The sequence below is a fragment of the Carassius carassius genome, chromosome 8 (assembly GCF_963082965.1).
Source record: "Carassius carassius chromosome 8, fCarCar2.1, whole genome shotgun sequence".
NCBI classification, from domain to species: Eukaryota; Metazoa; Chordata; class Actinopteri; order Cypriniformes; family Cyprinidae; genus Carassius; species Carassius carassius.
This window is the reverse complement of record NC_081762.1, coordinates 21,226,999-21,249,108: the sequence shown is the minus strand read 5'-3', so window position 1 is coordinate 21,249,108 and position 22,110 is coordinate 21,226,999. Positions and strand designations below refer to the sequence as shown.

Sequence of the window (22,110 nt, the reverse complement as noted above, 5' to 3'; positions counted from 1 at the left end):
TCAGAGCTAGTTTAAAGGTTGAGTGTATCAATTTGTTGGGAAATTGCATGTGAATTGTGTGTCCCTGATGGAAGGTCTACATTTATGCAATTCTCCCATAACACTTCAGATGTGCTACAGCCCTGCTGCCATGACAACAGCATTTATCATGACATCACCTCACCTAGAGTGACTCATACTGCACAGTTCTGCATATGAAATATTTGTGTGCATAACAATGAGACGGAGAGAGAGAGAGAGAGAGAGAAGTGATAAGTTTTGCATTTACCTAATCAGTAAGGACGAGAAACAAAACACAGCCGGAGATGATTCAGTAGACATCCACATATTTAATTCTCTATGTAACAAAAATAATTACACATCTTTGTTCCAGGAGCTTTACGATATTGAAAAAGTGAACAGAAACGAGACATTTAGAAATGCACAGCACACATACAGTACAGAAAGCATTGTATTGCACAATTGGACACAATTACTCCCTTTTCAATGTTATCATTTTTGGACAATATCAGAATTTGCAGTGGAAGGTTACACACATTTTTAAGCTGTAATATAAATATTAATGCAATCATAATACATTTTCAACAATTGGGTGCAAGTTCAGAACATCTATGTGTATACACATATCTTATTTCTTATTTAATTTTTTTGTATTATTGAGTCTTTGGCACAGAAATTGACTTATTGGACTTTAGCTCACCGGCAGATCAGGACAATGCACAAAATCCACAAGACCCATTTTGCACTTCCCATAATCATTACCCATGACCATTACTGCGTTTATGTAATCTAATCACAGTAATCATTAGATAGTCAGATGGTCAGTCTGAAAGATTGCAGACCATATATTGAGTAACGCTGGTACAGCTCTGAATTGCAGTCTACGATAAAATTCAGTAAAAGTGACCAATAAAATTAGATTTTACCTTGTGAAAAAGAAGTACACTTTAGCATACTTTTAAAAAGAGTACTTAATATACTTAAGTGTGAACTGAATGTAATGTTTTCAGACACGCATGTTATTTAAATGAAACATTATTACGGTTTAAATTAACATTAAATGCAATTAGCTGAATTTTAGAGTTATTTATCTGACCCACTTAAGTAGGACTTAAGTACATCATTGTATTACATGGATTTATATTAATTATTTAAAATAAAAATAATATCATTTCTATTGAAAATTTTATGTCACATATTTAAATAATTTTGTAATTATACATGTGTAATGATGAAGTTGCAGTTTAGTGCTTTTAAAATATATTAACCAAGTACTTTACATGCACTTTAGTATGTTAATAAACACATCAAAGTAAGAGTGTCTTCAAAAACAAGACAAAATATTATTAACATAATGATTTAAAATGTAGTTTTAATTGGAAAGTGCTACAAAGTGTACTTAAGTGTATTAAGTTAAGTGGCCTTTTAATTTATTAATATTATCTGCAAGTACAGTTTTTTTTAAATATACCCAAAAGATCTGAAGTACACTACAAGTGCACATTTTCACAAGGGTTAGCACATCTTAGTATAAAGAACGCTATTATGTGACATAATAAGAAAGCGATTACACTTGCCGCTCATGAGCAGAGGTGTAAAACAGCAGCAGAGGTGTGTGAATGTGACAGGAAACACATCCCACAAGGATTTCACAAGATTATGAGTAGTGTAAAAGCAGTTGCGACAAAATGCGCTCATAGGCGAGTAAAGAAATTGCTTAAACTGCTGTTACTGAAGATGTAACATCACAGGATATGCTGCAAAATGAATCGCAGGATTAATCTTTGAGTATTGCTACAGCCTTTCACTAATGAAAAATAAGTCACTTGGGTAAAGCTAAAAAGATGTCTAAATTCAAATAATCATTGCTTTTTTGTAGCACAATGTTCCAGTAAGATCCTCCTCATTGTGATCTAGAAGTACATTTAGGGTTTAAAAGAGAAATCTGGAGAAATTACATCACTTGCTCACCAATGGATCCTATGCAGTGAACTGGATGAAGCATTATTATGGATGTATTTTGGCAAAAAGCAACAGTTTAAAGTTAAAATGCCTTAAAAGATTGATTTTTTTCTTTCAAACACTCATCTTTTTGCTTTACAAGATGTTACTTTACAGGATGGATTATTGACTGGAGTCATGTGGATTACTTATGGGTTATCGTGATGTTTTTATCAGCTGTTAAGACTCTCATTCTGACGGCACCCATTCCCTGCAGAATATCCTTTGGTGAGCAAGTGATGTAATGCTAAATATCTCAAAATCTGTTCCAAAAAGAAACCAATTTTTTTTTTCAAAAACTGCAAGCTCTTTCTTTTAAGGGGTGGGGGGTAGGGGTGGGGGGGTCCTGCTAAAATTCACAGATGCTATATCACATAAGGAGCTTAGTTGGACTCCTTCGACCCCCTGACAGCCCTGGTTCTGAGTGAAATCATAGTGTTTGAAGATCTGGTGCTTAAGTTAACTGGGCAAGTCACCACAGGGAGGCAGTCTTAAACTAAAGCTGTATTGCCTCTACTCACTACATAGTGCAACAGCAATCTCATGTTAATAAGTATTGCGGCATAGTAACATTGACAAGTACTACACATTCTGCATCTGGTTTTCATTTGTGTCCACTTATATTACAAGATTATACAATTAAAATCCCCTTGGGTGACACCTGCAAAGCTTATGAAATAAGAGATGAACTACCAAAGACTGAACTAAACTAAAGCTCTCATGACAAAAAAATACAAATAAATAAACTCACCAGCCACACCAGGTAACAACAAACATGATGATGTAATACTCCTAGCACTGGCATGAGGATAATAAGAAAGAATTAATACAAAGGTTGAGGCATTTGTGTTCCCTTACGTGAACTCACACAGTCACACCGCAGCTTTCACACCAGATTAAAGTGAAGAAAATGCACACATTAGTGTCCCTGTTTCACAGACAGACAGTAAGGTTTTTTTGTGTTACCACACAAATCATTGCAGCTGTGTCAGATTATGAAAGCAGTTCTAAGGTAGAGAAACATTTACATGTACATATTAAGCATGTGTATAGGCATTATGTACAAAATGTCATCATGTACATATATTGTCAGAACTCTAGCTAACGCTACTCCTCGTTTTCTGGCATGAGCCGTTACGATATCACCCTTTTACTCAACCATGGCTTTTCAGTTTTATCTCGGCCAATAACGCAATTAGAAGGCTATGCTTCTTGATGGTATCGTCAGATTATGGCAATGCGTTCAAACTCCACAGATGTGTCAGTATAAGTTGCTGGAGTGTTATCTAATGGGGTAGAGCACTGTATATGAAGGCACCCACAAATATCAAAAGGATTCAGTCCTGCCCTGAACTCTCTGTAGTTCTGTAATGCTCTTCCTCTGGCACAACCTTGGCACAACCAAGGCATGCTGCTGTTCTGACATTTTCAATCTGAGCAAAAAAATCTAAATAAATAAAAAAGATGCATGGTATAAACATTTGGCCGATACCGATAAGCAGATAATTGTTGTTATGCGCAATAACCGATAAATTCCGGAAGTCATCTTTCTTGTGTTCTTTTAATCTTGACACTGCTTCTGTAGATAAATGAATAATGGATAAATTCTATTCTATCTATTGATTCCATTTTTTCTAAATAAACTATATAAAAATGTACAGTATGAAAAGTGGAAATTCATATGCTAAAGATTATATTTAAGTGAGTGTTAATGACAGCAAAGATAATCTAAATAGGGGAAATGACCATGAACTATTAAGTATCTCAAATACCAGGTCATTTCTAGGGAGCCCCGCACATGACACGTATGCATGATTTACTATTTCGTTCCCTCGATTTGCTAAATCGTTCCCTAAAATTGATAAATCGTGGGCACAATTTACAAAATTGTTCTCTTGATTTATAAATAATTTGCACGATTTAGCAAAAAGAGTTAACTAATTAGTAAATCTTGCGCACTATACACAGGTTTCTTGTATACAAACAACACCTGATGCGCGCGCATCCAGGAGGCAGAAAACCTGTTATGCCGAGTTCAGTAAGACAACATTGTAATTAACGTAGATTTCGCATTGTTTGTAATTTCTTGTTGACTCAATAATAAATTGCAATTTCAGAGTTGGATCTGTTTGTTTGTGTTTCATATTAATATAACATTATGTAAAACGTCCAACTGTTTACGAATAAAAATCCGGACATACTGTGAACATCTGACATCCAGCACTGGCTCGGTTAGTACAATTGACCACGCAACAACTCCTTGGCATTTTGACTAGCAACAACACCACCACTATGCTACTAGCCTAAACCCTTTACTCTAAGAAGAGCGCGGGTCTTTTGCCTCCTGGTTGCGTGCGCAAGCAGTGATGACGTCGCCAAGAAATACATGTATTTATACGAAGGAACGAATTAGCAAATCGAGGGAACAAAATAGCAATCGTCTGCACGTTTTAGTACAATGAGGGAACAAATTACTAAATCGTGCACACAATTTATAAATCGAGGGAACGGAATAGTAAATTGTGCACATGATTTACCCTACAATTTTTTTTCTTGCATGACATGCGCGGGCTCCCTAAGTTTTAATATCCACCAATAAATAAAAAAATCAGTAACACTAAATAATATGATTTTTCATAGCAAAACAAATATTTTAATATTTTAGAATGTTTTATGTGAATACTATTTCAGTCTTTCTTCTTCTAAATTTTACATTTAATTTATGGCTTGTTTGCCATTTATTTGTCATTATGTGAAATGTACTGGCAATTTCTGAGTGAACATTTTTTTCTACACCATATTAATGATATATTGATCATCAATCTGATATATCGTGTGTCGTGTGTACAGTTTCAGGCCTAAAAATGCAAAATTTCTTTGCTTTTTGTAATTATTACATTAAATTGTTCAAATATGCCTCTAATCCTAAAAGAGAGTTAGTTGGCTTAGAAGTGACTTTTTTTTAGGAAAGAAATGTCTTGTATTAAGGATTCAATCTTTTGAACTTTCTGACTCTCTCTAGAGGCTGGAAAGCAGACAGAATGTGTAATAAGTGATACAGGGTGGAAAAGACTCTCTCTTGCATTACTTTGACTAATCATTCCAAATGGCCATAATCATTCCCTTAACATTCCCAAGATTATCATGCAGTCTAACTTATGTTCAACTGAATGTACATTTTCTCTCATTATCTATTACCTACATCTCTCTAGAAGTCTGTACATGGTTCTCCTCCCCTCCCTACACCCCCCAGCCCACTTCATTCATCTTCCTGCTCTCCTTCCTTACTTCTGCATGTCACACTGCAGTAAAAGAACAATGGAGGGGTCGCTCTTGGCCGCCTCTTTGAACTCCTCCAGTGTGATCTCGTCGTTGTGGTCCTTGTCCATCTTGCTGAAGATTTTGTCCACACGCTGCTGTGGGGTCAGCCCGTCCTCGTTCATACGCATCATGATCACCGTCCCAACCATCTTGTAGATTGCCTGGACATCAGAGACATCCCAAAAATGGGATGAACACGCATCTAAAGAAAATACATATTTTATTATGTGATGCAATGCCTTCTCTGAATCCCTCACCTCAATGATCTCCAGCATTTCCATGCGTGTGATCTTGCCATCTCCGTCCAGGTCGTACATGTTGAAGGCCCAGTTGAGTTTCTGCTCAAAACTTCCCCTGGAAGTGATGGACAGTGCACAGATGAACTCCCTGAAGTCAATGGTACCATCACCGTTTTTGTCAAATGTACGAAAGGCATGCTGGGCGAATTTCGAAGCATCGCCATAAGGAAAGAACTGAAAGACACAAAACAGCATCTGGCTTTTAGTACACTTTTTAGTAACTTAACTACATAGCCCTACTTAAGGGAATACTTCACCCCAAAATGATAATCACCATTTTTATTATATTTTTATAGTGACTTTTCATCATTTTTGTAGTTTTACAGTCCCTAGTCGTAATATGATCTTATTTTATGGAAAATATGAAGGTCAAATTTCTGCTTAACATCTTTTGTGATCCACATAAGGAGAAATAAAGTTATACTGGTTTGGAACAGCATGAGTGTAAGTAAATTATGATGACAGAATTTTCCTATTTGGGTGAACTAACCCTAATATGCTGGTTATGTTTTGAAGCATGGCAGCTGGTTTGAGCTGGCTTAAGATGGTCCTTGGTTGGTAATGAGCTGGTTTACACTGGTCCTGACATGTTCCTGAGCAGGAACTAGTTGCTTAGGACCATCTTTGGACCAGCACATGACCAGCTAAGGACCAACCAGCTCAAACCAGCTGCCATGCTTCAAAACATACCTAATCAGCATATGCTGTTTTTTTCAACAGGGAAAGCCTTGACCATATTTTTCATTATGTTTTTTAATTTCCTTAATGTATCTGAGGGTCACACTGAGAGTAGGTATATCTAATGTGTAAAGCATACCTTTGACTTCCCTCACCTTGACATAGAGTTGCTGGAACTCTTCCAGATTCAGGATGCCAGATGGACAGTCCTTCAGGAACCCCTTATACCACTGCTTCAGCTCAGCTTCGTTGAACTCTGTACTCTTGGACAAGTCATCAAGCACCTCAGGAGCAAGCTTGCTGTTGTGTTTCCCCATATTTCTACACCTCTCTGTGAACAAGGTGGGAAAAGAGCCATTAAAATACATTCATGCTTTATAGCAGTGGTTCTCAACCCGCGGTTCTCAGTGAGGAAAATACCCGCGAATGAACACATACAAACAAGAAAAGTCACAGTATCAGCAGTGAAAGTAGAAGAGTACTGGACTTTCGGTTTGCACCACCACTCACTTGATGTTCAGGCAAAAGGAAATGCCCATACTACGCAGCAATCATCCTTAATTGCAGAAATGTGGCAAAAGATCTATGGAGAGTACCTCAGATTATTACATTTGAAAGTTCTTTCCATATTTGGATCAACATTGGCTACTTTTTTTGAATGCACATTTTCTGCAATGTCACACATCAAGTCCAGACTGCACAGACTGCAACTTATAATCGCAACGTCATTGTGCTGTTACTCTTTTCGAGCCGAATTTCACAAAATTGGTTATCAGATGTTTTATTAATGGTAAGTAGAATTATTTATTTATTTATTTCAGTGAATGTAATCGATTAGATATCATAATATTTAGGCTATGATATTATAAATCTGGTTGGTTTATATTGGTGACGTAATATGTAGATGATATTGCTGCAGCCCGTGAGACTTGCACTTGGACCATAGTGCTGCACAGTGGAAAAAAAGTTGAGAATCACTGCTTTATAGACTGACAACAGCAATCAAAAACAGAAATGTATTTTGGACAGTAGGTCTTTTGAAAAGCTTAACGTGACGGAGAATTGCACAATTTCACACCTCTGCCATTACTTCTCCCTCAAGTATTGGAAAAATCAAGAGTATAGAGCAAGACTCTATCATTACCAAATATGTTTATCATTAACAAAGACTTTTGTAATTAAATGGTATTGCATGTTCTCTCAAGTCGAGTTCCCATTCATTTTCTCTAGAGAAAGAGATAAAACATTCAAGGCACACTTAACATTGAGCTCTGAGGTTAATAATCAATGGTATATGTTTCTGTTGAAGCCATCAGTCAGTGCAATTGCACCATTTTTGTTAAAATGTAAATATATTCAGGTGAAGAACTACATGACCATGATTCTTTGTTTCTTTAATGTTTTAGGTCACTTTTGTGAAAATAAAATATCAAAATATAGCTGAAATAATGTTCCATCGTCAATTAGTGTAACAAATGAGTTTATATAAAATTGAAACAACATTAAAGATTTAAAATGTTAAAAAGATTAAAAAAAATTAAACACTATCCACCTCATTTTAAAGGGATGGTTTACCTAAAAATTTAAATTCTGTCATTAATTACTCACCTTCATGTCGTTCCAAACCCAAACGACCTTCGTTCATCTTCAGAACACAAATTAAGATATTTTTTGATGAAATCCAAGAGCTTTCTGACCCTCCACTGACAGCAACACAACTACCACTTTCAAGACCCAGAAAGGTCTTGAACCTGTCAGTTCAAAAATAACATCAAAAATATCTAAATTTGTTTTCCCAAGATGAATGGAGTTCTTACATGTTTGGAACAACATGAGCTGAGTAATTAATGACAGAAGTTTCATTTTTGGGTTTGTAACTACAGTTATTTTAGCTTTACAAAACAGTTATGCTGCTTGATATTGCAAACTGATATTTTTTTTATTTTAATTTAATGTTGTAATTATAAACATACTGATTTGCAGTGCGAATAGTCTTAACATTTACTGTGCTTTTCTGCTCTTGTAGTTATTTACCTACAATGCTGTGTACAGTGCAGACTGGTTAGAACTAGTCACAGTTGATGTTTCCATTTCTCTGTCTTCTGTTAGAGTAGCAGCTGTTGCCTGCTATTCTTTTGGGTTTTACACTTTGCCATGGCATTATGGCTTATATCCAAGATATATTAAACCAAATCCAAATGGCCCTGGGCTTTGAAAATGGATATATTTGGGTGCACGAATGACAAATGAGGCACTGCATTAATGAGTCATTATCTCCTCTCCCGGATTATTAAAGTTCATTAAATATTGAACAGTTCTAAATAGTTGACGAGGGGCACATGACGATGAAATACAGCAGCAGCAGCTTTGCAGAGGAACTCATCTGAGACGTTCAGAGACCCGATCGCCCACGGTGCTATTTTCTCCCCCTGGTAAAAGGTCGTTTTAGTGGGATCACGATGACTAATCAGAGGTGAGCATTCATCTCCTCTCGTTTTCTCTCGCTCCCTCTCTGTCGCTGACCTTTTTTGGAATTCTGTGGTCTGGCAGCTTTGCTAATTTTGGCATCTTTCTGATTAGTTAACATTAGACGGGGTTTAATTAAAGATTTAAGTGGTTAATGAATGGTATGGCTAACAACACTTGCCTCAAGGCTCTGGAAAGCTGATTCTTTGGGCATGGTGAGACAATCCACTATTGTTTTCAAACAGAAAGGCTTCTGCAAGCACTCATGCCCACAGGCCGACCTTTGTTAACTCGTTTGTAATGAGTGACTGCTCAAAGAGCCGGCGTGCTTTGAAAAAGAATCAAAATCTGTCAATCATTACTTCAGAGGCCTCCATGAAACTGCAAATGAAATAAAGAATGGCTCAAATTGGAAAGCAATGTTGGTGGAGGGGCTTATGAAAGTTAATCTACACCCATATTGATTTGGAACCTGTGAGCGAGTTGTGTGGTTACCTGGGAGTTGTAACATCAAGTTGAACACATTTTAACTATCCCAATATTGATTCTTGAAACCATTGGATCGATCTTTACTCTATTTTCAGAGGCTGTGTGAAAATGTATTTGCTGCCCTTACTGTTCTGAAGCTGTATGTGTTCAACTGTACTCACTCAACTGTGTTGCAAGGACCTTGTTGTTAATTCTTAAAATGAATATTTTTATAATGTATAGTAGTTTCCCTGGTTCCTGTACCACTTTTCAACAGTAAAAATTTTAATAGATGGATTTTGACCTCTTTTGAGGTGGTTCATTTAATGAATAGTTGGTCCCACTTTATATTAAGTGGCCTTAACTACTATGTATTTACATTTAAATTAAGAATCTGATACAGTGCACTTATTGTGCCTACATACATATTGGCAAAAACCAAATCTTTCATCACTAAGTGTGCAAGTTTGTGTTGCGGTTCATAATGGGATCGTATTTAGAGTCAGGACCAACATGACCAACATGACAGAAAAAAAGAAACTGTCAGTCTTAAAATGTGTGCAGGGTGACACCCTTTAGTTTCATAGCATGTCCTTGACCTGTTCTTTTTACCCATTTCTACAATTAAATTCAGAACCACAGATCAAGTCTACCAGCATGTATCTCTTCATATCTCACAATGAGGACAACAAGGGACACATGGTGTGCTGGCGAGGAGGGTGGTAAGAAACTGTGATCAAGGTGACTAAATAGAAACATAAAGACCTTGTTTACACCTGCATTAAGATACACTTTCAGTCAGCCATTCACAAGTGGTCATCCAAGAGGCATTACTATTTACACCAGCTATTACCATTTGTTTTAAATGCATCTCCTGTGACCACCTGTATCTGGATTTCGTCTTGACCCTACCCTCTTATTTTGTCACACTCTACATCACTTTCACGGGAGCCACAAGTATGTCATACAAAAACGATGGAATAAATTGTTGTTTAAGGTCTGGAAGGTGAGGGAAGTGTTAAAGGGTTAGTTCACCAGCGAATGAAAATTTGTTCATATTCTACTCACCCTCGAATCATCCTAGGTGTATGTGACTTTCCTTTTTTCAGAATTATCCAATCGGAGTTATGTTAAAAATTGACCAGTGACCAGCATTTTGTTTTATTCTCTTTCCGTGCTTGTCATTAACCACACAGCACTGACGAACTACAACATCCGCCTACACGACTTCCGGTTCCCAACAGTCAGCAGAAATGCGAAAAAAAAGTGTTCATTAAGTTTGGAATCTGGATATTTATCTTACAAAAACGCATGGATTCGCTACAGGGGCCTTTTTTCAACCCCCCCCCCCCCCCCAGAGCCATGTGAGGGACGTTTTATAACAGATGCATGCACTTTATTTCACGTCTTCTAAACTGTTGACAACAAACACCCACTGAAAGGCTTGGAAGAGCAAGGACAATATTTAATATAACTCGGATTGGATTAAGTCACATACACCTAGGATGCTTCGAGGGTGAGTTGAAGAATTTTCATTCTCGGGTGAACTAACCCTTTTAAGAAGGAGAACAGGAATGGAGGGTTTTTTTAAGAGGGCCAGAGGCCAGCTGTGTTTGATATCCAAGGTGAAGGTTGAACAAAGCAGCTCCATCCAGAGCCATGGACAAGGCCCAATTTAATGACTGTCAGGAGAGCAAATGTTGCAGAAAACTGAGCTTCCAAAAGCACCTCAGCTGATAAGAAATATGGGCAGTCTAAAAATGAATGGAAAAATGACAAAGTACACCAAAAACCTTTAATCTTCCGATTGGCTTGTGTTGATAAATAATGGTTTCATTTGGAAACTCAGTCTTCTTTTCACAGTTGTTTGCTGTGGAATAAAATCTCTCCTGAGTTTCTGTCTGATGAGTCAGTTCCAGCTTAATTTGCCGCCTGAGAGGCCATTTCTGCTTATCAGTGAATGATTGCATTTTTGTGGCTCCTATTCGATTATGACAGCTGCTTGTGGATTAGTCTAGTGGTGCTGAGGGAAGAAATGTGCGAGACATTGTAAAGGTGCTGCCGTCACTATGCCGCTTCTCATTCTTTGAGCAAAAGTGATGCTTATCTGTGAGGCTTTGCAAATTAATACTTCATGTTTTAAGTTGCTTGAACCACATGCCATTGCCCTAGAGGTTGTAGACTTGTCAGTGAAAAATAAACTTCATAAGGGCAGCCAGAGAGGGCTACACAGTTAGCTTTATGCTTCCAAACAGGTAAATGATTGTTCTGATAGCTTTCTTACAACTGCTCTTTCAAAGCAAACATTAAACTCCTTTAAGGAAAGTCAAAACAGTTCATTGAAAGTAGACTCAACTCTTTGGAAGTACACTAAAAAATTATACTGTACATGCAAGTGTCTGGTTTTACATGCTGTAATTGGTCACCTTTTCTTAGTTTTTTTTTCCACATTTTATCTAATTGAAGTTGAATACTATCAGCCAATTTAAATGAATCTGTGGTATGAAAAATAGTTTTAAAAACAAAAATATTAGTCTCAATAAAAATCTGTCATTAAATGACGTACACTAATAATGTTTTTTTTTTGTAAATATTGTATGAGATAAGGATGAGGAATGTCACACTGTATTTCAGATTTTCTTATATTTATATAACCTTAAAGTCAACATGAAATGGCATTTGCATATTTTATTCCAGTAACAAGATGTGTCTGAGATGTTGAGCCAGAAAGGTCCTAAAGGTCTTTTTTTTTTTTGGCTATTAGTAGGGGTATTAATAATAGTAGTATTCATATTTGTATTTGTACAAGTCTGCTTTAATTTGGCTATTTGACTACTGGTTATTCTTTCCCTTGCTACCTAGCTGACATCCGGTAAATATTCCTTTATTGCTTTTTTAGAATAACTTGCACAATTAACTTTAAGAAAGTAAATATTGTCTATTCTGACTTTATGTTGACTTTAAAGACCATAAAATCCCAAAAATGAATAGCTCTCACAAAATTCCTGTGACGAGGCCAAGAGGTCATGCACATTAATTCTGCTTCATGTTCTTTCAGTGATTTTGTTTTTACAGAGTCACGCATAGCTGTTACCTTCCTCTTAGCAAGAAAAAGAAGCAAATGTCTTTTGTGGCCTTGTTTCATGGCCTCTCCTATCACTTTCTCTCTTTCATCAGTTCTCCATTGTCAGTAGGATTGATCGATGGACAGTGATTGGCTGTGTGGTCACTGCTGATGTCTTTGATATTCCAGCCACATCAGTCTGTGAGTGTTCCTTTTAAGAGCCACCAAATGAGATGAGAACCCTGGGAGCTGAGATGTGCTGGACACCGGGATATTGGCAGTGGATTAATTCCACCACAGCGCACACACAAACACACACGTACAAAGACATACAGGTCTGGCGCTTAAATTGATCCTAGGAGGGAAAAAATGATTCTTTTTTTTTTAGGGCTTGGACATTGTACTGGCAACTGTCAGAGATTGAACGAGAAAAGAAGAGATGATTCAATTTGATACTCTTACAGACTTTATTCACCTCAGTGACCCTCTGCAAACTCATTCAAGAGTGACACGTAGAAATGGTGAAAGAGTAGTTTCAAGATTTCTAGATTTAAACCCTGGGAAACACACCGAACCTGTCATATAATAATGGAGGTTATATGGAGGTCAGATAGTAGTTCACCAGTTTGGCAGCACTGGTTTACCTGCTAGACTAGCATTACCAAGACATTAGTATGGGAAATTGTAATTTGTCTTTTTTTAGCATTTATAAAAATGAAAATTTTCTGAAAGTTTCCTCACCATCATGTGTACAGGAGTTTGTTTCTTCATCAAAACATATTCGAAGTGACGTGACAGTCAGCCAAGTATGGTGACCCATACTCAGAATTTGTGCTCTGCATTTAACCCATCCGAATTGCACACACACAGAGTAGTGAACACACACACACTGTGAACACACACCCGGAGCAGTGGGCAGCCATTTTTGCTGCGGCGCCAAGGGAGCAGTTTGGGGTTTGATGCCTTGCTCAAGGGCACCTCAATCATGGTATTGCCAACCCAAAATTCGAACCCACAACCCTAGGGTTAGGAGTAAAACTCTCCAATGGAACCTCTGCGGTGAATGGGTGCCGTCAGAAAGACTCTAAACAGCTGATAAAAACAACACAGTAATCCACACCACTCCAGTCCATCAGTTAAAGGTGCTCTAAGCCAGTGGTCACCAATCTCGGTCCTGGAGGGCCGCTGTCCTGCAGAGTTTAGCTCCAACCAGCTCCAACACACCTGTTTGAAAGTCAGTATGCCTAGTGAGATCTTGATTATCTGGTTCAGGTGTGTTTAATTGGTGTTGGAGCTCAACTCTGAAGGACAGCGGCCCTCCAGGACCGAGATTGGTGACCCCTGCTCTAAGCGATGCCGGGAGTCGTAACTTCTTGTTGAAATTGTTGTCAAACAAAACGGAGGCTAGCTAGACCCTCCCTCCTCCTCATCCGTGCACTAACCCCAAAATCTTTCTTGTCGGTTATTGGCTGGAACAGTTTGTTATGTCTTGTGGTGCGGGTGAGCCCAGTTTGTTTTTCTTGTTGTTTGTGGAGCCTGTGGTGTCTAGAGAGACCCTGTTTTTTACAGTGTGTTCAGGGGACAAGCAGCTAGCGGATAGTGAGGAGATGTTTGCTGGATGTGATAAAAAATGTTTTGGCCTAAAAAATGTGACATCACTTAGAGCACCTTTAACCTTTTGTGAAAAAAAAAAGCTGTTTTTGTAAAAAAAAAAAAAAAAAAAAAACTCGCCTTCCGAGTGTCCTCATCTTCCGAGTTTTCTGTTCCCTTTCCTATTCTTTCCCTGTTTGTTTATTTTTGGATGGATTTATGGTTTTGACCCCTGCTTGTTGGATGCTGATTTGGATTACCCATTAAAACCCACACTGCAGTTGGCTCTCTCGTCTCCTGTGTTTCCCTAGGTTCCGAACGTAACAGAAGGACTCCATCAAACAGAAAAAGACTGGTTAATATAGGCAGGGTAATGACTATCAAGTGAAGACACCTGAGTGCAATTAACAGGAGTGCAATTACTGTGATGAAGGGACAAGGCTTTGTGGGAATTGTAGTGCCTACAGTGAGGTGCCTATGGGGAAGTGAGACCACTAGTGGAGACTCAGGGAAACAGAGACCAGACAGCGTGACAATGAGTCACCCATCCTTAATATTGCTTTGTTCAGTAAAAAAAAAATGTTGTGTCATCTGAATCAAGAGAGAAATATGCACAGATCAAGTGAAAACCAGTTTAAACAAATTTGTTGATTTTGATGTGAGAGGACAACAGGGGTTGGACTTTTTCATTGAAGGAAGCGTTATTATGGATTATGACATCCTATTTTGGCCAGAAGGAACAGTTTAACATTTAAATGACATGATGGATTTGCTTTTAACAAACACGCAGCTTTTTGCTTCACCTTATGTTAATTTGATGGACTGGAGCCATGTGGATTACTTGTGGGTTAATGTGATGTTTTTATCAACTGTTTGGACTCTCCTTCTGAATGACGGCACCCATTCACATTAATGAGCAAGTGATGTAAAGGTACACTTCTCAAAATCTTTTCTGATGAAGAAACAAACTCATCTACATCTTAGATGGCCTGAGAGTGAGTACATTTTCAGCTTTTAAATTGTTGGTTTAACTACTCCTTCAAGACTGCTGACCTTTCATTCCAATAAAAACTACTGTGGCATCTCTTTGAGCTTCTTGCCTGAGCGCATGTGTCTCTGCTGAGAGTTTCCACCAATCCCAGCCACCACTGTCTTCCGTCATTGCCTTTAACTCTCTCTCTCTTAACTCCCCCTGACAGCTCAATATAACAGGGGCCATGAACCTCACAGGGACAGCGAATGGGTTTTATCTGCGTAGTCAGACATAATAGATCAAACGCAATGAAGTAGCTGTCATTTAAACAAATGGGGCTCCAAATGAAGGTTTGGGAGGAGCATGTTCATCTAATCCTGTCAATCACAAGACAAGGATAAATGGCTGCTTTCCTTGTTCCTGTTATAATTCTTGTGGCATCATTCCATCATAATTGCCTTTTCTTTGCATCATTTCAATATAGTTGGATAACTGATTAAAAAAGACATTTAGTGCTTTTGAGAATGCATCAGAAATCATAAAATTGATATTGAAATATTGATGTATTTACAGATGTTATTAAAGACAGAAAACACGTTTTTAGCAACCAATATATGTAAAAACAACTTAAAACCAAAATTTCAATAAACTGAAGAGAGATGACTAAAATGTATTATTATTAACATATAAAGGTGAAACAGGACACACACACACACACACACATATGCACCAGTCCAGCACACAAACACACATCCAATTAAGCATCACTGACCTGAATAGAGAGGGTGCTTTAAGTAATCTGTAAGGACGCTATATAGCCTTTTCACAATAATGTTCTGTCCCTTTAATGGTGGACAAAAGTGGCATGTTACAATTGTGCTTTATCAAAACCCTGGGATGATACCAATGGTGAATAATTGGTTGTCCTGGTAACAGACCAGGAAGCTTTAACAACCCTTGTGTCACAAAATTCAGCAAATAACAACTGGTTAGATGCCACGAATAGATGTTTGCTTTTCCTTTTCTGTCTCTTTCGTTGCATGAAATAGCAAAATCAGTTCATCTTAAATTTGATTTGCTATTTTCTATTCGGGGTTGGTTTGCAATTTAAAGGAGTCATGAACTGAGAAAGTTATCGACGAGGTCCCTCAATAATTATTTGTCTAATTCAAAAATGTTACTGTTTTCCATAGCTGATGTCATTTAGATTTTTTTTTCCAGCAAAGTAGTTAAAGGGTTAGTTCAGCCAAAAATGAAAATTAAGCCATAAATTACCCTGCATTCATCCTAGGTGTACTGAATATGACTTTCTTCTTTCAGACGAATTCAACACTGACCTCATATGTCATTCCCCTGGAACTGCTTAGTTTAATTTTTTTTATCTCACAATTTATTGGCCATCTGTCATTAAAGCGAAAGGGACACAAACTACTATTCTGAAATCACATTTCCCCTCCCAAAAAAGTTAACTTAAATGTAACATTACTGTATAATATAAGTAATACATACAGAAAGTTGGAAAAATGCAAAATCATGATCAGAAATATTAGTCAATATTATGATCCTTCTCTCAATCTACAAAAGTTTTATGGATGTTTACGTCACTCCTGAAGCTTTTTATGCCAACTTCTCATGACTGCAGTTCAATTACAGGTGAGTCATAAAATTCTTCACTGACTCATGTGGCATAACAACCAATAGTGGGCATAAATAATGCAGCTATTGGAGATATGCACGCTAAAGGTCAGCCATGATTATCTGGAGTCAAAGGGGCACATCCAAAACTGTCAGTCATCATCATCATCATCTGCCAAAGGAGCTTTTGTGAGCAAAAGAGCCAGCATAAAGGAGATTCTTCAATTATACATGAACAGATCAATGTAGAAAATACAGTCCCTTTATTTTCCCCTGTATCTGTCAGTAACGACAAACCTGTAGCAGGACTATAGGAAAGCTGTGACACTAAACACAGGATTAAATTCTTAAAGCATTCAATGCCTAAACAGCAATAAAAAAATGATTGTAGATGCATCTTGAATTTTGAAGAAGATATTTTGTCTCTGTGTTTTAGCTTATAAATAGGTCCAGCATTCTTTTGGACCCTATTATCTTTCAATGTATGGACAAACACAAATATCTTGCTTTATGTTCAACAGAAAAAAAGCAAGTTATTCAGCTTTGGAATGACACGAGGTTGAATATGTGAATTTTCAATTTTGAGTGAACTATCCCTTTGGGTAAAAGAGTCCTGCTTTTTCAAAAACAAGTGTTCTGTTTGCCAAAACATAAAATTTTGAAATCAAGTTTTCAAACATTTCTCCCCAAAAAAGCCAGTGTAATTTATTTGAGCTCTTTACAATGCCGAAAGGTCTAATTTGGGTTTATTTTTTATTTCTTTTACATCAAGGACTTTCAGGAGAAACATTTCAGACAAAGTTGATACTAAAATACAACAGCTGAGAATCCCTTCTCCTGAGCTATGAAAGCACAACCCCTGAGCAATAAAAAAATTGTCTTTGTGATAAACAGCTAGTCATGTTTACCGGCTCTAAACGAGTCCCATAGCATCATGTTAAATTAGATCCTCTGGTGTTTCTATAGTGATGTTTCCCCACTCCAGTGCTGAAGAAACATATTCTCCTCTCTCAGGAGAAGAGGGCAACCCAGTGAAGGTCACCGCACCTGCTCTCTACCTCTCAAAATATTGTAAGTACTAAGTACTGTCATTTGTATCTGCTAATGCAACACTGTTGCAGCTGATGGCTTGAAATACAAAGAAGCAAAATGCAGTATTTTGAGGAACCTAAAAGCACTATAGTTCCACAGAATACAATGAAACTCCCAAATGCTTCCTCAAAAAACAATTGTATTATGCTCTGAATTAGAGATAATTCTGTGCAAAGAGTAAAAAGGGGGTTAACAGTAATACCAATTACAGTAGTTATTGCTGAGGCACACAGGGTGAGTGATTTGAATCCCTAATACAAACACAAACACATACCAAAACGTGAAGCTTGTTGAGTAGAGGTATGTTATTTCTATATTTTCACCTGTCAAATGATGTCAGATGAAAAGCCATATATTTATATTAATATTCTGTCATTGTTTACTTGCCCTCAATCTGTCCTAAACCTGTATGAGTTTCTTTCTTCAGTTGAACACAAAAGAAGATATTTTGAAGAATGTTGGTTACCAAAAAGCTGACGGTAGCCATGGACTTCCACAGTATTTTTCCATGCTATGGAAGCAAATGGCAATGACCAAATAAAAATGTTGGGGTGAACTATCTAAATTCATTTCCTTGTATATTTGAAAAATTATACATAAGATGGTTGTCAGATGATAAACTAACCACCATCTAAACAACATTTTATAAAATGATTACCATGGTTGTGGTTTAATAAAGTTTTTAATGGTACTTCCACTAGTACAAAACAGCAACATTGTAAACAGTTGATTTCAATAAGCTCATGCCATCCATCTCTGTTAAGCAGAAACAAAATATTGTATCATTAAACGGCTGTTCCAGATGCTGCAATAATACAACTTGAGCAAAATCAGTATTTAGTATTCAGAACGGCATGTCACACAGGTGCACAGTCTTTCTGGGTTCATTTTATTTTGCTGCATTTGATTTAAGTGGCTTGGCAGGCTGTATTTGAACTGTGCCCTCTTCAAGGATGGTACTTGGGGGGGGAATAAATAGGATTATGAAATGTGGTGACCAGTCTGGGCAGTGGATGTAGTGCACACTGCAATGCTTCTGAAAAGAAGTGCACTAAATAAAATTAGTTGCATCAGATACAGTTCCAGTGAAAACAAAACTGCAAATCAATCGTAAACATCAAAAGTTTGGAATATCATCTCTCAGGAGGTGCAAATGTTACATATATGCTTAGTTTCTATTGTCAGTTCAATGTAAAATCAATTTGTTTTCAAATCAATAGGATGGAAACTGACAAGCAGTCAGAAGCTAAAGGATGTGCTGCACATGCTATCTATAGACTGGAAGCACAGTGGGCGTCATTCTATGTCAACACAATGTTTGCCATGGAACAGTCAGTTTTGGTTTGATGGGTTTGGTTTCATGGTTTGAATTGCATATCCTGCCTTGTCTATATGCTGTAACGTGTTGGGTAAGCACATTGAACAATTTGTTTCTAACACCCCGGGGCGTCATCCGATAACTCCAGCTGCTAAATGTATCTGACAGCATCCCCCCGTTATGACACTGTACTTGCCTCTCATTCAAATTCAGAACAGGAAGCAGAGCAAAGAACAACAACAACAACGCCAGAAAAAAAGATTAACCGAAAGAAAACAAGCCAGACTGCTTTGTTTGACATGACAAACATGCACAATATTAACAGGATCCCATCGGAGAGGGGAACAAAATGCAACAGTCCTTGTTCATTCTTCCATGCAGGCATTCCTTTGTTTTTCCATATTGAGCCTCCCGGAGGCCATTAGATCGGTCCCGCCAAAAAGCTGACAACTGTATGTGGCTTTCAGAGCGCAGCCATTTTAAACCTGCCATCCATCTCCATGAAAACCAGAGCATGTGATGTGGGTAATCAGTCAGTCGGCCATGCGTGTGAGTGTAGCACGATACTGCCGACTGCTCTTGTTGGGGACAAAATCAAGGGGACGGCTAGACGTGTGTGTGCTGACCTTATGACCCGTCCACAGCCTTTTAGTTCCCCTAAAACATTTTTTTTATAATAATCAGTACGCCTAAATTTCTGAGGTCTCTAAATTATTCACCTGATCAAAACTAGCTGATCACAATCTTGTACATGCCCTCCGTCATATAATTGATAGTTTATGCTTTTTAAGCAAGTCTGTTTTAGTGTAATTTCTTGTGCCTTTTTCCTGTGAATGTTTAATTGAATTTTATAAGTAAAAGTTTTGGAACAGTCTTTTGTGTACATCTCTCATTCAAGATTGTATTGTATTATATATATTTGCTATCGTTCGTGTTCAAATATGAGCTACATATTTTTCACTATTATACTGTATGGACCATAAAAGCCCAATATATAAAATATGGTTCTTAACAAAAAAACACATGCAACATTTTTTGTAATATTCTTTATATTTGTCAAACATCTAAAAAAACCATTCCACATCTCTCTGCCCTCTGCCGTGTTTCATCTAAGCATACATAATCACCTCTGCATCCATTCATTATTTGAACTTAATGAGCAGTGGCCTTGAGACATACTGAGCTCATCAAAGCTTCATGGCCACTCGCAGGCCCATCCAAATGGCAGCATGGATGCAAACAGGTGTGGTGCCAACACACCGATGCTCTCACAACTTGCTGCTGATCATTTTAGTGACAGGTGAGTGGTGAGCACTTTGTGACCAGTGAGCAGAGCACTCAAAGAGCAGTCAATTATTTATTAAAGTTGGGCGCTTATCTGCAGATTGTTTGCAAATGTAAGAGCACACATTCACAAAGAAAGAAACAGAACAGTATTGGGATGTGTTTTAAAAGTGTGTACGCTGTTTACAGCTTCTTTGATGCCTAATGCCAGATGCCTTAAAATTCTATTATGACTAAAAAGGCTAAATGAGCTTCTGATGCCCAAAACTGCTGCAGTGTCCTAATGCCACAAAATGCTGCATGGATCCATGAAGCCCAAAAAATGTCCCTAAAATGCACAAAACTGCTGCAACAGCCTATAATGCCTAAACATTTCTGCATTCATCTTATGATGCCAAAAAAACACTACATGCATCCATGATTCCCCAAAATTATACCTAGGAATAAGCCTAAAATATGATGTATGCACCTAAAATGACCAAAAAATGCTTCAACGTCCTATGATGCCTAAACAATTCTGCATGCATCTTATGATGCCATAATAAATGAATAAATAAATAAAGCATGAGCCTATGAAACCCAAAATTCTGCATGAATCCATGATGCCCAAACATTATCCCTAAACTGTGACATATGTCTCAAATATGCTGTGTGCACTTATGATGCCCACAGTAAGCTGCACAAGTAGTAATGCCAAAAATGCTGCTGAAAGAAAAAGGCTGCACACACATATGATGTCCAAAAGTGACGCACAAGTCCATGATTCCCAAAAATGCTCAATGCACTATGATGCGTTCATGATGCCCAAATATGAGATATGAAATATTCTTAAAATATAATGTGTGAACCTGTGATGCCCCAGAATCAACCCTAGAGCAACGAAATATGCCTAAAATATACTGTACACACATGATGCCCACAAAAAAATGCTGCCAAACAAAAACGTCCAAAAATGCTGTAGGTATGTTTAACAAAACTGCTGCAAGCACCTATAATTGTCAAAAAATTCTACGTGAGTCCATGGTGCCCAAAATGCTATACATACCCAGAAATGCTGCAGTCCCCAATGATGCCCAAAATAAAACAATTTTGATGGCCAAAGATGCTGCCTAGGAAGGATTTTGAGACACAGCCGTGTTATCCCACTCATAAATGCGTGGGGCAGACACAACATTGACTCACATCCACGCATCCATGAACTTTTCTGGCACCACGCTATTCATAAACAAACCTTAACGCCTCAAGCTTGTGTCAACAGCACAGGCTAATAAATGCAACAGACCAATTCATCAGTAGGATATAAAACCACAGGACAACTTAACACTCATTTGAACATAAAACCAAATGAAATGTTTTGTTAACGTTCCATTATTTTGTTTAATCTTACTTTAATAACATAAATACATATACGCTATAGCAATGTATGACTAAGATTAAACAACATAGCAATGTGTTTTAAGTAAAAGTTGTAATGGCACATTATTGAAAAACATTTGTCCCTTAATAGCAAAGAAAAAAGTGAATGCAATAGTATTAATGTGTTTTAGTATATGTGGATCAATTTATCAAGTGTTATTAACTGAAATATAAAATCTGTATGTTGTATTCAGCGAAGCTTGAAGGAGAAATGCGCGCATTGTGAATTGACATGATGAAATGACGAGACAGGTAGATACTTCAATACAGATACAATATTACTCACCCAAATATCGTGAGAGAAGTATCCGGTCTATTATTTATCGCTCAAAGTGACTTGTACACTCGCTGTTGGAGGAGTAAACTGTACTTCAACAGAGAAACGCCACCTATTTGTTTCTTCTCTGTGATGAGGAGGATGAACGGAGCGGTTTCGTTTCCCTTGCCAACACATTTGCATAAGGACCGCCTAGTCCGTTCTCTGATTGGTCGATATCAGAGATTA

At 37.6% G+C, this 22,110-nt stretch overlaps 1 protein-coding gene and 1 long non-coding RNA gene across 2 annotated transcripts; both read right to left on the bottom strand.

Annotated features, from left to right (window-relative positions):
• Nucleotides 1–309: 309 nt before the first annotated feature.
• On the bottom strand, nt 310–3,943 carry LOC132145526 (uncharacterized). Its single transcript, XR_009434472.1, has 2 exons — nt 2,376–3,943; nt 310–2,264 (listed from the first exon to the last, which is right to left on the bottom strand). It is a non-coding gene; the product is annotated as an uncharacterized LOC132145526 (long non-coding RNA).
• A 461-nt stretch (nt 3,944–4,404) lies between these two features.
• On the bottom strand, nt 4,405–22,035 carry LOC132145525 (visinin-like protein 1). Its single transcript, XM_059556627.1, has 4 exons — nt 21,892–22,035; nt 6,455–6,630; nt 5,580–5,795; nt 4,405–5,483 (listed from the first exon to the last, which is right to left on the bottom strand). Exons 2-4 carry the CDS (start codon nt 6,614–6,616, stop codon nt 5,286–5,288), a joined length of 576 nt encoding a protein of 191 aa, XP_059412610.1. The 5' UTR covers nt 6,617–6,630; nt 21,892–22,035; the 3' UTR covers nt 4,405–5,285.
• Nucleotides 22,036–22,110: the final 75 nt, after the last annotated feature.

What these genes read in the sequence shown, in the direction of transcription:
- LOC132145525 (XM_059556627.1), bottom strand. Translation starts at nt 6,616, where the DNA reads ATGGGGAAACACAACAGCAAGCTTGCTCCTGAGGTGCTTGATGACTTG. An exon ending in TCCAGCAACTCTATGTCAAG is followed by an intron (nt 5,796 to 6,454) that starts GTGAGGGAAGTC and finishes TGTGTCTTTCAG; the next exon opens with TTCTTTCCTTATGGCGATGC. An exon ending in AAATGCTGGAGATCATTGAG is followed by an intron (nt 5,484 to 5,579) that starts GTGAGGGATTCA and finishes TCTGATGTCCAG; the next exon opens with GCAATCTACAAGATGGTTGG.